The sequence below is a fragment of the Pseudorasbora parva genome, chromosome 3, assembly GCF_024679245.1.
Source record: "Pseudorasbora parva isolate DD20220531a chromosome 3, ASM2467924v1, whole genome shotgun sequence".
Lineage (NCBI taxonomy): Eukaryota > Metazoa > Chordata > Actinopteri > Cypriniformes > Gobionidae > Pseudorasbora > Pseudorasbora parva.
The window spans coordinates 34,410,205-34,426,103 of NC_090174.1; the positions used below are offsets into that span (position 1 = coordinate 34,410,205).

General features: G+C 37.6%; 1 protein-coding gene across 1 annotated transcript in view; it reads left to right on the forward strand.

Annotated features, from left to right (window-relative positions):
• Positions 1 to 15,899, forward strand: part of ophn1 (oligophrenin 1) — a 50,924-nt gene that overhangs the window by 17,096 nt on the left and 17,929 nt on the right. The window contains exons 5-17 of the mRNA XM_067438587.1: positions 491 to 592; positions 683 to 793; positions 2,915 to 3,019; positions 4,014 to 4,146; positions 5,381 to 5,481; positions 5,561 to 5,652; positions 5,940 to 6,018; positions 6,111 to 6,144; positions 10,140 to 10,202; positions 10,831 to 10,905; positions 11,335 to 11,419; positions 11,532 to 11,590; positions 14,456 to 14,561. Coding sequence (XP_067294688.1) covers positions 491 to 592; positions 683 to 793; positions 2,915 to 3,019; positions 4,014 to 4,146; positions 5,381 to 5,481; positions 5,561 to 5,652; positions 5,940 to 6,018; positions 6,111 to 6,144; positions 10,140 to 10,202; positions 10,831 to 10,905; positions 11,335 to 11,419; positions 11,532 to 11,590; positions 14,456 to 14,561 — 1,145 coding nt within the window. The remainder of the gene's footprint in view (positions 1 to 490; positions 593 to 682; positions 794 to 2,914; positions 3,020 to 4,013; positions 4,147 to 5,380; positions 5,482 to 5,560; positions 5,653 to 5,939; positions 6,019 to 6,110; positions 6,145 to 10,139; positions 10,203 to 10,830; positions 10,906 to 11,334; positions 11,420 to 11,531; positions 11,591 to 14,455; positions 14,562 to 15,899) is intronic.

Here is a 15,899-nt window from a genome sequence, read left to right on the forward strand (position 1 = left end):
GGTAATCTCAGGTTTTACTATCCTTATGGGGACATTTGGTCCCCACAATGTAATAAAAACAAGGACACACACACACACACACACACACACACACACACACACACACACACACACACACACACACACACACACACACACACACACACACAAAACATAAATAATGGGTCAGTAGCTGGAGAATCCATGGAAAAACTATTTGTTTTATAGAGACTGAGAAAGAGTTACAGAGCTATCATGCTTTAGAAGAAAAGCGAGATGCTGGAAAAACGACACATGGAAAGTTTCAAAATTCCAAAGACTTTTCACTGGATTAGACTCTTTCCAGGCCAGCATGCTTCAGTTAACATTACTGAAGTATCAGTTTCCTTTCAGCAGTGTATTGTGGCTACTCAAAGATTATTAGTTGAAATTAATGGTTGTAAGGAACCAGTTACAAGTCTGCAATAGGTTTTTTAAGGACAAGTTGTTTGTTTGCATGCGTGTGTTTCAGGAGAGACGGAAGAAGTTCGAGAAAGAGAGTGAGAAATATTACTCTCAGTTGGACAAACATGTGAACCTGTCCTCAAAGAAAAAAGAGACACAGCTACAGGAGGTACATTTGTAAATCCATAATTATTACATAAATACAGGTAATTTAATAAAGGTAATATCATTTTTATGTATTTATATTATGTGTTTATAGGCTGATGAACAATTGGACAAGGAGCGTCAGACATTTTATGAGTCTTCTATTGAATATGTGTACCAGATTCAGCAGGTTCAGGACAGAAAGAAGTTTGATGTAGTGGAGCCTGTGCGTATGGTCTTCCTTTTCCTCAAGCACATACACACAATTCTATTTTTAAATGTGTTTTGTAGTAACAGATATTTGATTGTGTTTTCAAGAAAGCATTTTAGGTGTGCAATTAAAGACCTTAAAGGTGCAGTACGCAATTTCAGAGAATCGTTGTTGAACACGTTGTGGAATCAACCTAAATAAACACCCCCTCCCTTCATTGATCCACCCCCAAAATGCAGAAAGACGAGTAGATGTCTCTTTATCATAGATTACGAACTACAAGGAAGAACAAAAAATTAACATACAGTACACGAGTATATACAAGCAAGGCTTTGTTGCTATTTGGCAGGAGCACACACTCAAAACAAATATTACTCAACAGCAGCAGAAACAACAGAACCTTGTGTCTGTTTTTGGGCCTTCCTGTTTTCTAATAGTAACGTGGGTCCTTAACAGAGTATATGAGCGGAGTGGAGCGGCAGCACTTTCCACTCCACGCTCACTCCGCTCCTGCTCTGCTCCGGGTTCACCATTTCTCACTCTTAGATTCAAAAACGGTGAAACTCAACTGTTTAACTATAAGGGGCTTAGAAAATGAGCCTCTTTTAAAAAAAAGTGGAGTGTTCCTTTAAATAGAGTAAAGATTATGCGTATTTGGCGTGCTGTCTGGGGAAGGGCTCTGGGCTCTGAATTTCTCGCCCGAACCCAGAGCATCCCCCCGTGATAGGGATAGACTAGAACTAGACTGTATTATAGATTGTATTGGTTCCTAATAAGAGTTTATTAATTTAAAGTGAGGAGATGGGGTGTTGGAGGGATGCTAGAAAAGTCAATGGAAGAAGGTAAATCGGATCCCCCTGAAATTTGTTAATGAAACATCTATTAAATGAAAACACGGAACAAAAAAACTGTGAGATAGTTTCAATGTGGTCTATTGAAGCACTAGTGTGCAAACATTTTCCTATCCATGCCATTAGGCTTTATTAGCATTAAACCTTAAATATAATTTCTGCTTTTTGCAGTGCAAATTTTGTTTGGAAAAATTAAAATAGAATGTTTTCATCCGTTCTTTTACCTATGGGTCACTACATTACAGATTTCTGCTCATTATAAATCATGTACAGATATGCACTGTAAGATTACATTTGTTTGAATGCATTAGAGAGAACGATTGTGTGTGTGCATAAGCGCTACCTGTTTAAAATGTGCTTTCACCCGATCATATTCTGTATGCAGAAGGTACAAAAGAATTCCTTGAACTATAACATCCCGCTCATGTCATCATAATCTTTACATTCTTTCTGATTTGAGTGATCCATTTGTATCAAGTTAGTTAAATGCATTAAAATTGTGAGTTCTGGCTAAATATTCAGTTAGGTTGTGGGCCATTGGCATGAATTGCACTCGTGTTGGAGTGGTAGTGGAGTGCTCTTTTAATAAAATCTGCTTCTCACTCCATTCAAACCATGCCACTCCGATCACCTCCCACTCCACTCTACTCACATACCCTGGTCCTAAAGCTCTTGTCTGATCACAACCCTTCTTTTCCCAGTGATATGTATCTCTGTAACAATGTTCGTAGATGGAAAGGAAGGAGGCGGGAACCGGCGAACATTCAAAATACATTTAATCAAATAAAAATAAACAAAACAAAAGTAAGGCACAACAAAGCGTAAACAAAACATAAAATCCAGGCCTGGTCCTCTCTCATCTTCCACTGTCGTCGCGCCTCCTTTTATGCTCCCGTCACTCCGCCGTAAGACGGAGTTGGCGCTCATTAACACTGGCCACCGGCCCGCTCTCACATTCCCTCGCCTCGCTGCTTGCCACAATCTCTGACCTTTTGTCTTTTGTAATATCCCTCAGCCAACTCTCTTTCTACAGTCTTTCTTCAAATCTCCCTCCTGCTCACTCTCTCTCCTCCCCCATCATGAGTGTATATGCCCCCTACTGTTGATTAGCTAAATTGCATTGTGGGGCTTGGGCTCTGATACACGTACAACAGTATTTTTCAGAAATCACTTACTGCACCTTTAAAACACACTGATTATATTCATACTGGTACAAATAATGAAATGAGCATGTTATGAGCATGTTATGCTTATAGAAGTGTGTCCTTGTGTGTGTGATTGGCAGGTTTTAGCGTTTCTGCAGAGCATCCTAACTCTGAATAATCTCACTGTGGAGATGACACATGACTTCCTTCCATATAAACAGGAGCTTCAGCTCAGTCTACAGAATGTGAGAGCTTTACCGATCAATAATGACTTTAACCTTCCATCCACATATGGTTTGTCCTTCACTCTCATAGTGGTGTTGTGAACGTACAGGTTTAATAAATGAACAATATTTCACCAATAATTATTATTATGGGATATACATTAATGTTGATTAATTAAAATATATATATATTTTTAACAATTTACAATAAGTTTTCTTTGATCACATTATTTAACTTCTTTAGTTAACATGAACTAAGCATTAAGAATACTTCACTACTAAGTAATCTTAGTTAATGTTAATTTCAACATTTACTAATACATCAAAAGTTGTATTTGCTAACATTAGTTAACACAGTGAACTAACATAACAATGAACAGCTAGATTTTTGATAACTAATATAAAAAATTGGTAAATACTGCAAAAAATTTATTACTTATGGTTAGTTTATGTTAGATATATTAACTGATGTTAGAAAATGAGATTATTTGAATATTTTACATGCAAATTGATTACATTCTTTCCCTTACTGATTTATATTTCATTTATATACACTACCATTCAAAAGTTTGGGTTATGTAAGTCTCTTATGGTCACCCATGTTGTGAAATACTGTAACAATTTAAAAAATGTAAAAAAATATATATATTTTTTTTCTATTTTAATGTATTTTTAAATGTAATTTAGTCCTGTCTTACTCCAGTCATCAGTGTCACAAGGTCCCTTTCAAAAATCATTTTAATATGCTTATTTGGTGCTCAAAAACAAATTTCTTAATAGTATCATTGTTGAAAACAGTTGTGCTGCTTAATATTTTTTGAAACATTATAAATGTCTACTGTCACCTTTGATAACATAAAATATATATTAACTCCAAACTTTTGAACAGTAGTGTAATTAATATTAGAAATATTATGGAGCATTTAAAAAAAAGTAATTGCTCGTAATGTACATATGTAATGTGACTGTATGTGATATGTATGTGTTTTTTGATTGGCTGCTGGTGTTTTTGTAGACCCGTAACCACTTTGAAAGCACCAGAGAGGAGATGGAAGAGCTAATGAAGAGAATGAAGGGGTCGGCAAAGATCTGTATGAGACACGGCCAGCAGGCGACTATGGAGGGATACCTCTATGTGCAGGAGAAATGTGAGTTCTGCAACACTGCATGTTGCCTATTAACAGACAATAATTTCAACTTAATAATTGAAATTTCAATCTCTCAAAGTTCATAAATGTGCAGGACAGCTTACTTGTTAAGTGGACCAGATGTATGAAGTTCATTTAAGTAGTTATTCTTCAGTAAAAACAAAAAACAAACATTTTGCTGCTATTGTTGAACTATAAAGTTGTTTGAATCCTCTTTTTGAAGTTGTACTACTGCCGCTTATACATAACAGATACAGATGTTAATTCAAAGGGTGGAGTTTGAAAAACATCAAAAAAGGCTTGTTGGTCTTGTGCATGCAGTAACATAACATACTTAGGTCTCCTTTATGATGTTCCTTCTTGGAATCCTTTCGTGAATATCAGTCATGAATAAGTTAAAAATGTAAGCAATTATAAGGGAATTACTGTAATAGCTTTCTCATTAATTGTTATAAAAAAAATGTGTCTGTGGTAATCACCAGCCTGACACATATATGCAGTCCATTGACCTTCAGTTAAAAATATTCCTTTAATGTGAAGAAAGAGCAGCAAAAATATTAATGAGTTATTATATTTAATAAAAGACTGCTTTCTCTTCGTTCAAATGCAGCATTCTGCACTCAGATATTTTTTTATGTTGACTATTATAATGATGCTAAACTGTATAATTGATTGCTATTGGCTCCAGATTTCTTGTAGCTGTGCTAGAGTCATGTCTCTATGGTAGAACTCTGCGATCTCTATCTTTTCACATAATAAAATAATTTAAACTCAAATCAATATTTCCAAACCAATCTCTTTAACAAAATAAACCCCAGAAAAAGGGTCATACAAGACCCCTCCATTTCACGTCTAGGTCAGTGCTCCAGTCAGGATTTAACTTAGCTAAATTGATTGTACATTATCCCTTACAAAGCTGTAAATGGACTGCATTTATATAGCACTTTTAACAGACCCATGGCCATCCAAAGCGCTTTACAGCTTGCCTCACATTCACCCAATCACTCTCTCATTCATACACCGGCGGTGGTGTCAGCCATGCAAGGCGCCATCCAGCTCGTCGGGAGCAGCTGGGATTAGGTATCTTACTCATGAACACTTAGACACTTGATCAGGTGATCGAACCACCAACCTTCCAGTTTGTAGACAATCTACATGAACCACTGAGCCACTGCCGTGCTTTGTATACTCTAAGATGTGCTATTTGTGTTTCTTTCTCTGTTTCTCTCTCTAGGGGCTCTTGGTGTAACCTGGATAAAGTATTACTGTAAATACTTCAAGGACAACAAGTCATTCATTATGGAGCCAATGGAACAAAAGACAGGAACCAAACAGGTGCACAATTATTACACATACGAATATAACTTTAAGTGCTTGACCTTTTCTCTTACAGTTGTCTCTTTGTTTTTTTCAGACCACAGCTCAGCTCACACTGAAGTCCTGTGTACGCCGTAAAACGGACTCCACCGATAAACGTTTCTGCTTTGACATCGAGACAAATGAAAAGTGAGGGTCCTGCCTGTAATATTTACTTATTCTCAGGGCTGTTTGTTTACTCTGCAAAGTGCATTTATAACTAACGAACTGTAGGAGGTTCCGCAAACTAGAAAGCTTATATTTTTTGTTAAAGCACTTACATAAACTCGTCTGTAAAAACAGGTTTTTAAGTTGCAGTTTGTAATGTGCAGGCATTTGTTTGATACCGGAGAAAATTCACACAAACAATTTAATAAAGGCTTTATTTACGCCATTGCAGTTTGTCTGAAGTTTTTTTTTGTGTTGTTTTTTCGTAGGTTCAGTCCTATCCTCCTCCAGGCTATTTCTGAGGTCAACAGGAAGCAGTGGATTGAGGCCATGGATGGCAAAGAACCAGTGGGTTTAACATTATCTCTCATTGCTCCTCATCAAGAGCCCTCACTACTATGTTTGATCATGTTTCTGATCCTTTGTGGTTTCTGTTCCAGATTTATCATTCTCCCATTCAAAAGCAGGCAGAAAGTAAGTATAACTTGACTTCATCAGTTGGATAATATATTAGTTCAGATGCTTATTTGTATCAGAAAACCACTGACATTTATTTTCTGCTTGATTATAATAATTATACCACCCCAGAAAACCTGAATGTGCTAAATCTTTCACAGGAATATCATTTCTAATTTTAGCTTTAAAAAAAAGGGGTTGATTGCACCCTTGAATTTTTTTGAGTCTAGGAATATCACAGATACAATACTGTTCAAAAATGTTTAATAATACTTTTATTCTAAAAGGACACATTAAATTGCTCAAAAGTGTCAGTAAAAACATTTAGAGTCAAACCGAAAATTATTCAGAAACCCGATATATTTTCTTTACTAGAGGCTGCAGGACACTATAGTTATTTATGTAAGTGAGGATAGCAAAAAAGTACACTGTGACATATTATACTTAAAAATTATTCATACAGTGGACCACTAGTAAAATTGATTAAAAAAAATTGGGAACAAAATTTTTCACATTGACACCATGACTTGACCAAATACAAAAGATTTCTATTTCAAATGACTGTTCTTTTGAACTTTCTATTCATCAAAGAATAATGAAAAAATGTACAACTGTTTCCATAACAATTAGTAAGCAGCACAACGGTTTTCGAAATTGATAATCAGCAATTTTAGTATGGATTAGAATGATTTCTGAAGAATCACGGGACACTGAAGACTGGAATAATGTGTGCTTATAATTCAGCTTTGGCATCACAGGAATAAATTAAAATTTAAAACATATTAATAAAAAAGCAATCATTTTAAGTTTTACTAAAATTTCACAATACTACTCAAATAAATACAGCTTCAGACTTTTAAATGTTTCAAAAACATTTAAAAAATCTTACAGACACCAAACTTTTGGACAGTAGAGTAGGTATGTGATATCTCAAGACTATTTCAGTGACGTTTTTCAGCTACTAGATGTGGTATTCAAAAATTTGTTGAAAAGATGTGGGATGGGATGTACCGTGATGAAATCAGATGATAATACAGTAAATCTTTTATATGAACCATAGAACTGAATGACAGTCAATTTATCTAAACATCTGTCTATATCAATGGTGGGGAACGTTGATCCGAGAGGGCCAGTGTCCTGCAGAGTTCAACTCCAACCCTAATCAAACACAACTGAATCTTATCAAGGTCTTCAGGATTACTAAAGTTACAGACATGTGAGGTTTTTTTTTCAGGGTTGGAGCTTAGCTCTGCAAGAAATTGGTCCTTCAGATTCAACATTCCCCACTCCTGATCTACATTGTACTTCAAAGAGTATTGTAGTACAGCATGGTCTCAGTTACGAATGTAACCCTCGTTCCCTGAAGAAGGGAACGGAGATATTACGTCAACTTTACTGATGTATTGGGATAATTTCTCGGAGCCCGTCGACTTTACTGATGTAATGGGATAATTTCTGAGAGTTTGCTCTTTACCAAGTTGACCCGAACTCCCAACTTGCTGAGGTGACTGCACACCATGCTCTCTCATGGGAGAGATGGCCACCTTTCTGACCTTCGTAAAGTTGCAGGCCGACAGAGACACCCCGAAGGGTAGGACTCTGTACTGATATGCCCATCCCTTGAATGCAAAGCGTAGGAGTGGTCTGTGCAGGGACTGATTCAATAATCACAGGTACAAGATTGGTCCCCCACCTTTCTTGGGTACAATGAAGTCTTCATATTAGCTGGAATGACTGGCTCTGTCGTGTTGTTCACCAGTAGGACTGAGATCTGCCCCTGTAAAACAGGAGCAGCCTCTATCAGTATGGAGGTAAAGTGGATGCCCCTAAACTTGGGGGGCCGCCAGGCAATCGCATAGCTGAGTCTGATAGTACGAATGAGCCAGCAAGATGGGCTGGGAAGCGCTAGCCTGGCTTCCATTGATTGAGCAAGCGGGACCAACGCACCACAGACGAAACAGCTCTTTTATTGAAGTTTTTGGTACCACTGGACGAGAGGCCAGTGGTGGAACAAAAAAATCTCCCCTGGCCCTCCACCGGGGAAGGGAGTGGTGCGGTCACCATTTCCTGATGAGCTGTCCCCTCCATCTCTGGGGGGCCAATCTTAGGGACGCCTTCCTTTCCACTTACCACCAGGTTTGGGAGGGGTCTGGATGGCCTTCCTGAGGCCAGCTCCACGCTGTTTCCCTGATGGTGGCAGTGGGATGCCCTCGTCTATGAGCAGGTGGAGGATCTGAAGCTGGCCATTGGGTGGAGGCAACAGCTGCCCATCAGGGTACTATGTGTTTGATTGCCTACATTTGCTTCTGGGCGGCTGAAAACTGCTGGGCAAAACGCTTGACCACATCGTCGAATAACCCAACTTGGGAAACAGGGGAGTCTAAGAACCAGTATTTATCGGCCTCTCTCATATCTGCCAGGTTGAGCCAACAAAATCGCTCCTGGACATTGACTGACCCACTCACATGGGCAGTGACTTTCATTGCCTGTAGGGCGAGGTCCATCAGAAGCTTTAGGTTAGGCCTTCCGTCGTGCATGTTCATGAGTGCCTGGCGCACCTGGAGCAATGCCATGGCATGCAGCGTGGAGGTAGCCTTTCCACAGGCTCTGTAAGCCTTTCCTGTTAAAGTGGACATAACAGGCTTCACAGGCCTTGGATGGGAGACATAGACCAGGAGAAAGCGGCGTCGGACACAGTTGCATCGCGGTGGCCTATTCCACTGGGATCTCCATATAACCCTTTTCTGGCTTGGCATCAAGGGTCGTTAAAAGGGAAGTGTTACCAGATTGGTTTCGTGCAGAAAAAGGTGCCGTCCATTATTTGGTACAGTCCTTATCCACTTCCAGGAATAAGGGGTGGGGTGCTGAGAATCAGCGAGGGACACCCCGCGATACCTATCATCCAACCGAAAGTTCGGGACACGGTGGAGGGTTTCACGCAAGCCCAAACTTTTCGGAAAAGCATAGACATCAACTCTTGGTCTGTCTCTGGCATCACAGCTCTCTCAGAGGGAGGCAACGCAGCATTTTACACTTACATTTACATTTAATCATTTAGCAGACGCTTTTATCCAAAGCGACTTACAAAAAAGGGGAGAGCAATAGAAGCAACGAAACAAACAAGGCCAACAACCTGTAAGAGCTGTAAGAAGTCTCAGTTAATTAGCACAGTACACAGTTTTTTTTTGGACAAACAAACAAAAATTAATGTATAGTTAAGTGCTATTCTTTATTGGTCAGGTGCAATTGGAAAAGATGTGTCTTAAGATGTTTTTTAAAAATGGCTACAGACTCGGCAGCACGAATTGAGATCGGCAGGTCATTCCACCAGGTGGGAACGGTCCAGGAAAATGTCCGTGAGAGTGATTTCATGCCTCTTTGGGATGGAACCACAAGGCGTTGCTCACTCGCAGAACGCAAGCTTCTGGAGGGTGTGTAAGTCTGAACAAGCGAGTTTAGGTATATTGGTGCAGAGCCAGTGGTTGTTTTGTAGGCGAGAACTAGTGCCTTGAATTTGATGCGAGCAGCCATTGGCAACCAGTGCAGTCTGATGAAGCAGCAGAGTCTTCATCAACTATATAGACCAAAACCACAATTTGTACCATGCTGTAAAGTTGGGTATTTTAACATGGGGCTCAATGTGATTCTGCTCCCTGAGACAGCACATCTGCTCCAAAGTGAAGGACAAATGTATGCTGCATCCACTTCCGTATTTATACCTGCGCTGTGGGGCGAGATGCAAATCTCGCACTAAAACTGCCCATTGGCCCATTTTGTATACTCTTGAAGCTGATAGGGCTCCCAGAAGTGATCCCAATATGTTGTTGATGTCGGCGTAATGTTGAACATGACCCACTGAAAGGAAACATGTAATACATTGGTACTATTTTAGCGTTTTGGTCATAAAATACATGCTACTAGAAAAACCATGTATAATTTCACCATAAATAGTGTCCAGTAACTTATCGAGAAATGCATACGGTTTATGTAATCTTATTTGTTTTTTTTCACAGTGGAGCTAAATGACCTCGGCTTCAAGTTTGTCAGAAAATGCATCAACTTTGTGGAAACAAAAGGTGTGCCTTCACAGATAAGAATAACAAGATTATCAATCACTTATTTTCAGTTTCTTAAATTGGTTTGTCACCTCCTCTCAAATGACTGACTTTTGTTTTTGTTTTTGTACTTCATTGCCACCATATGCTTTCATTAATCAGAGATGGAAATTTGGGCACAATGTCACTATTATTTATTGGATTTATGTCTCAAATGCAGCCAGCAGAGGGTAGCAGCACACCATTTGTGTTCATGTCTGAGTATCTAGCTATTTGAGCCAACTGTAAATAGAAAACATACACACTGAAACATGTAGGTTTTATCAATAATATATCATGCAAGGTAAAAACAAACTGCACAGATACAAATTGATAGAGGAACTGTCACTTTTCTCCAACAAGGCAAGCCATTTGAACCTCAAGCTCATTGATAAGCATGATTACAGCGTAACGTTTACTGCAGAAGCACTGAACAACAACAGTTCTGTGTGAAGTGCTTATATGCTTTCGTCAGTCTCTGAGTGTGTGGTCAATCAGATTTTCCAGACGTTTAAGTCCAGCCTTTTCATCATGTTCAACATGGTGTATGATCTATTTCTCTTTCCTTTTTTGTGGTCTTCTCATCTTTATTTCTCTTTATTTCTGGTAGGGCTGACTCAGGAAGGGGTCTACAGGACTGTGGGCAGCAATATTCAAGTACAAAAACTTCTGAATGCCTTCTTTGGTGAGGAAATGGCAAAAAGAACATCTGCTGTGTGCACACACACACACACACACACACACACACACACACACACACACACACTGTGTTTCTGTTCAAAACCAGTAAACTAGATTTATACACAGACGTTTACAACCACATATACAAACAAAAGGCTTATGTTTTATGTGGATGATAAATTAAATTAAATGACTCATAAACCAGAGTCTAACTTATTGTGCTGTGTTTAATATCTGCAGTGAGCTTTGTGAACTTGCAAATTTTTTTTAACGCTGAGGAAACCAAAGCACAGATATACGTCCATGAGAGCGTCCTTGAGCTGTTACAAAATCCCTGACACATACTGAAAACAACAACCGTCTGAGGAAGGTCGTTTATCTCTCTTTTTCTCTCTCTCTCTCTCTGTCTTAATCTGTCCTCCCTTCTCTGCAGACTCAAAGTGTCCAGCTGATGTAGATTTCAATACCATTGACATGGACATTAAGACCATCACTAGTGCTATGAAATTCTATCTGCGGTGAGTTAAGTACACATTATTTGATTATCTTCAACAATTTTGTTTGTTTTTTTCTTGGTGTTTTTTTTTTTTAATGTTTGTTTGTATACTGCACATTTACATTTTTTTCCAGGAGTCTGAATGAACCTCTGATGACCTACAGCCTGCATGGAGAACTGATCTTAGCAGCAAGTATGAACAAACCCATATGTCCATCCTTACACACAGATAGACACACACTTGTATGTGTTTATATGCATTTATATCCATCTATAATGTGGGTCTGTCTAGTTCAACACAAGCATAGCTCTAAAAGAGGTGAAAAACACAAGTCCAAGTGCAACGTTTCCTCTTTCAGCACTGTACAACAAAGCGATACCCATCTTCAGTGATTCTCCACCATGGTTATGTAAACCACAATGTTTCAGGGGGTTCTTGGAAAGAGTTTGATTTTGCTTTGTTAACCCTATAAAACAAGACTACAAGTTTTATATTTTATATAAATAAATATATTTTTATATTTTTTATTTTTACATTTAAATAACACTCATTAAATAATACATTAGCGTTCAAAAGTTTGGGGTGCATTAAATTGATCAAAACTGACAGTAAAAGACAGTTATAAGGTTACAAATGATTTCTCTTTCAATGATGTTCTTTTGAACTTTCTTTTTTAATCAAAGAGTCCAGGAAAAAAATGTATGACAGTTTTCTCAAAAAAAGCAGCACAACTTTATCAACATTGATGGTTGTAATAAAAAACTATTTTCCATCACAGTAACAAATTACATTTTAAAATATATTAAGATAGAATTTATTTTAAAACAGTTATTTTACATTGTAATAATATTTCACAATATTGCTGTTTCAAATAAATGCAGCCTTGGTGAGCATAAGAGACTTCTGTAACATTATTTTAGGGTTCAGTCCTCGCTTTAAACTAGTTGTTTATTAGAATGCATATTACTAGGATATTGGCTGTTTATTAGTACTTATAAAGCGCATATTAATGCCTTATTCTACATCCCTTAATCCTACTCAATACCTAAACTTAAAGGCTGCAAAAACTACCTTACTAACTATTATAAAGCAGTAAATTAAGAGTTTATTGAGGCAGTAGTTAATAGTGAATATGTGTTCCCCATACTGAAGTGTTACCGAGAACTAAAAACAAAAAAAACTAAAAATGTCATACCGACCCTTAACTTTTGAATGGTAGTGTATGTGTGCTACTTTTTTCCAATAGCAATTTTATTAATATTACTCATATTTGGAAATGATATTCAGTATGAAAATTAGAAAAAAGGACTAGGATTGAACCGAAATGTTAACTTTAGTACAATACATAGTCTCTAATATCAATTGTGGTATCAATTGAAACCTCAGGTAACACATGAACAGCTTCATGAAATAAAACTAAAGTATCAAAAATTAAAATGAAAATGTAATCAAACAGACAGAGGAAATGTCTGGAAAACATTAAATATAATTCTGAATTCTGAACTGAAGCAAGTCATTGTAGCATTAACAAGTACCCTACTGTTTCTGTTGCACACTGAATAAAATGATGAATAAATTTATCCAGAGTAAATTACACCTTATTTGTGCATTTACACTTGAATCATCTGTAGTCCTACAGAAAACCCCTGACACATGCAGTCCCCGAGTGCCCGTTGAGTGCATGCACTCACACTGCTATATTTAAGTATTCAGTTAGCAAAGTAAAAGGCATTGTTAAGACTGACATGTACATGGACGTATCATTAAAAGAAAAATAACCTCTTTACTGGTTTTGTGTTGACATATTAATCTTTTGTAATTATGTAGCATATTAATACACTGTAGAACACAACTCATTCAAACAGAAATTAGTCAAAACCATTCTTTTTGTATTTTTAACGGTGTGGGGACATTTTTGTTCCCCATGAGGAAAACAGCTTATGAATCATACTAAATTATGTTTTTTGAAAATGTAAAAATAGGGTTTAGGGGGTAGCAAATACAGTTTGTACAGAATAAAAACCATTGTGGAAAACCCACCATGCGTATATGTGAGCGAGTGTACGTTCAGCTTTGAGCGTTTTCAACAAGTTGTGTTGAAAGTGCTGTATTGTAATCCTGCCTATAATATGATTTGGAAGCCATTAAAGCAGCTTTGATTATTATAGCTTCTCTGTGTACTTGCGCTGAGATCACACACAACTAGACAACCGCAGCAGAGGAGAGGAAAGGGCTACACCTGCCAATGGATTAACGACTCGCTTTAATGCGCTTTACTCACTTGGCTTAATTGACCTCCCAATCTGTCGTGTTGTAGAATTTCTTCTATTTTTTTATACATTAAACACTCTGTGAGGATTCATTCAAATCTTTCAAAGATGCTACATTGTCTCTTAAAATTGCTGCACAGAGTTCACAATTATACATGTTTGCTTTGCACTCCATAAAGTAAGCTTTGTTATGGTTCGCCACAGTATGTATTTTCAGATAAAGCTGTTAATCCCACATTTCACAATAAATGTGTCTGTACTGATCCTTTTAGGATTTTACAAGTTATCTTTGGACAAGCTGAAAGACGTTCAGCAAACTGCCGTTAAGATGGAAATAAACAAACTCTTCTAGAAACCACTAGCTTGCTAACCATCAAAAGGCTGTAGTACCTTTAACAAATCTATTAGTCTTAGTGTAGGCAGAGAAGTGCACTGACATGTACCTTCTGCATTCACTCTGCATTCTTTTAAGCCTTTTCAGTGGACCATGTAATGGGAGGCATGGCATTGAAATGTAGCATGAACCACATTTTCCACACAAACTGTGGTACAATGATTATGTTAATGAGACAAGTGGATCATGTCCATCTGTAGTGCCTGTGTGTGTGTGTGTGTGTGTGTGTGTGTGTGTGTGTGTGTGTGTGTGTGTGTGTGTGTGTGTGTGTGTGTGTGTGTGTGTGTGTGTGTGTGTGTGTGTGTGTGTGTGTGTGTGTGTGTGTGTGTGTGTGTGTGTGTGCGCGTGTGTGTATGTGTGGGGTTGTGACTTTTCCCAACATTTTTTCCTCAGAGTCCGAGAATCTGGACTATCGGTTAGGGGCGGTTCACTCGCTTGTTTACAAACTCCCAGAGCGGAACAGAGAGATGTTGGAACTGCTAATCAAACACCTGGTCAGGTAAAACAGCCGCACATGCATGCATGCGTGCACACAGACCTGCTAACACATACACACCTGCTAACACAAACACACACCGACTGTGATTTTTCGAAGTGCTACCCAGCTTGCTTGGGTGTACCTTTATAATTATATATTTGAGCTCTGTTGTGGTTAATGTGATAGGTTGTATGTGTGTGTGAAAGTTTTGTGTTCTGACAAGCCTAACAATAATTCACCTCATCTATAGCTCCATGTCTCAATTTGTATGTGCATAAAATTTGTATGTGTTTATAAAATATTTTGAGTAAACTGAACTAAATTATTCACATACTGTAGCTTGAACTGTATGCTCAACAAGCTTGTATACTAAATATAAATTAAAGTAAGATTATATTAATAATGTGTAAATTTAATTAAGGGGGTACTTCACCGCCTTTTCATATTAAACTATGTTATTCCCTTAACCAAGGCGAGTTGATACATACCTCTCTTGTCTTAATCTCTCTGACGCGCAGTGACGTTCTGATAGCATTTAGCCCACTAAGCCCAGTTCATTCACTATGGTACCAAACAGAGATCAAGTTAGAAGCGACCAAACACCTCCACGTTTCCCCTATTTAAATACAGTTACACAAATAGTAGAATGACCAAGTATGATGACATCAAATAAAACGTGGCGCTTTTCTAAGCGGATTAAAAAGGAGACGGTGGGGGGTGGGGGGGGGGGGTATTTGAGGGAGGATTTTTCAGGCAAAAAAAAAAATGTTTTGTGAATACCCCATAACTTTTTTATTATCAATACAGAAACGTTTTGTTTTTTGTTTTTGTAGAAAACATGTTTTATGGAGAGAAAAAATGCAGGATTCTTTACTGAATAGAAAGAATAGATTTATTTGAAATATAAATATTTAGTATAAATATATATTTAGTATAAATATTTAGTAAAAAGTTTGATCTGAATTGATCTAGAAGATCTGAATTAACATGCTGATTTCTTTAAAAATTCCAAACAATGAATACAATTTTTATTATTCTTAAAAAAATTAAAAAAAATAATAGTTCTGCTTGAAAGTTTGAGCCCCTTGCAGAATCTGTGAAAATGTATGTTATATTTTTATTTTGTACTGTCCTGAATAAGATATTTCACATAAAAGTTGTTTACATATAGTCCACGAGTAAAAAAATGAAGCTGAATTTATAAAAATGACCCATTCTAAAGTTTATAAACCATTCATTCTCAATGCTGTTAGTTGTTCCCTGGATGGTCCACGTCTGTTTTTCTTGTTTTGTGATGGTTGTTCTTGAGTCCCTTGTTTGTCCTGAGCAGATAAACTGCCCAACGTTCTTCAGAAAAAT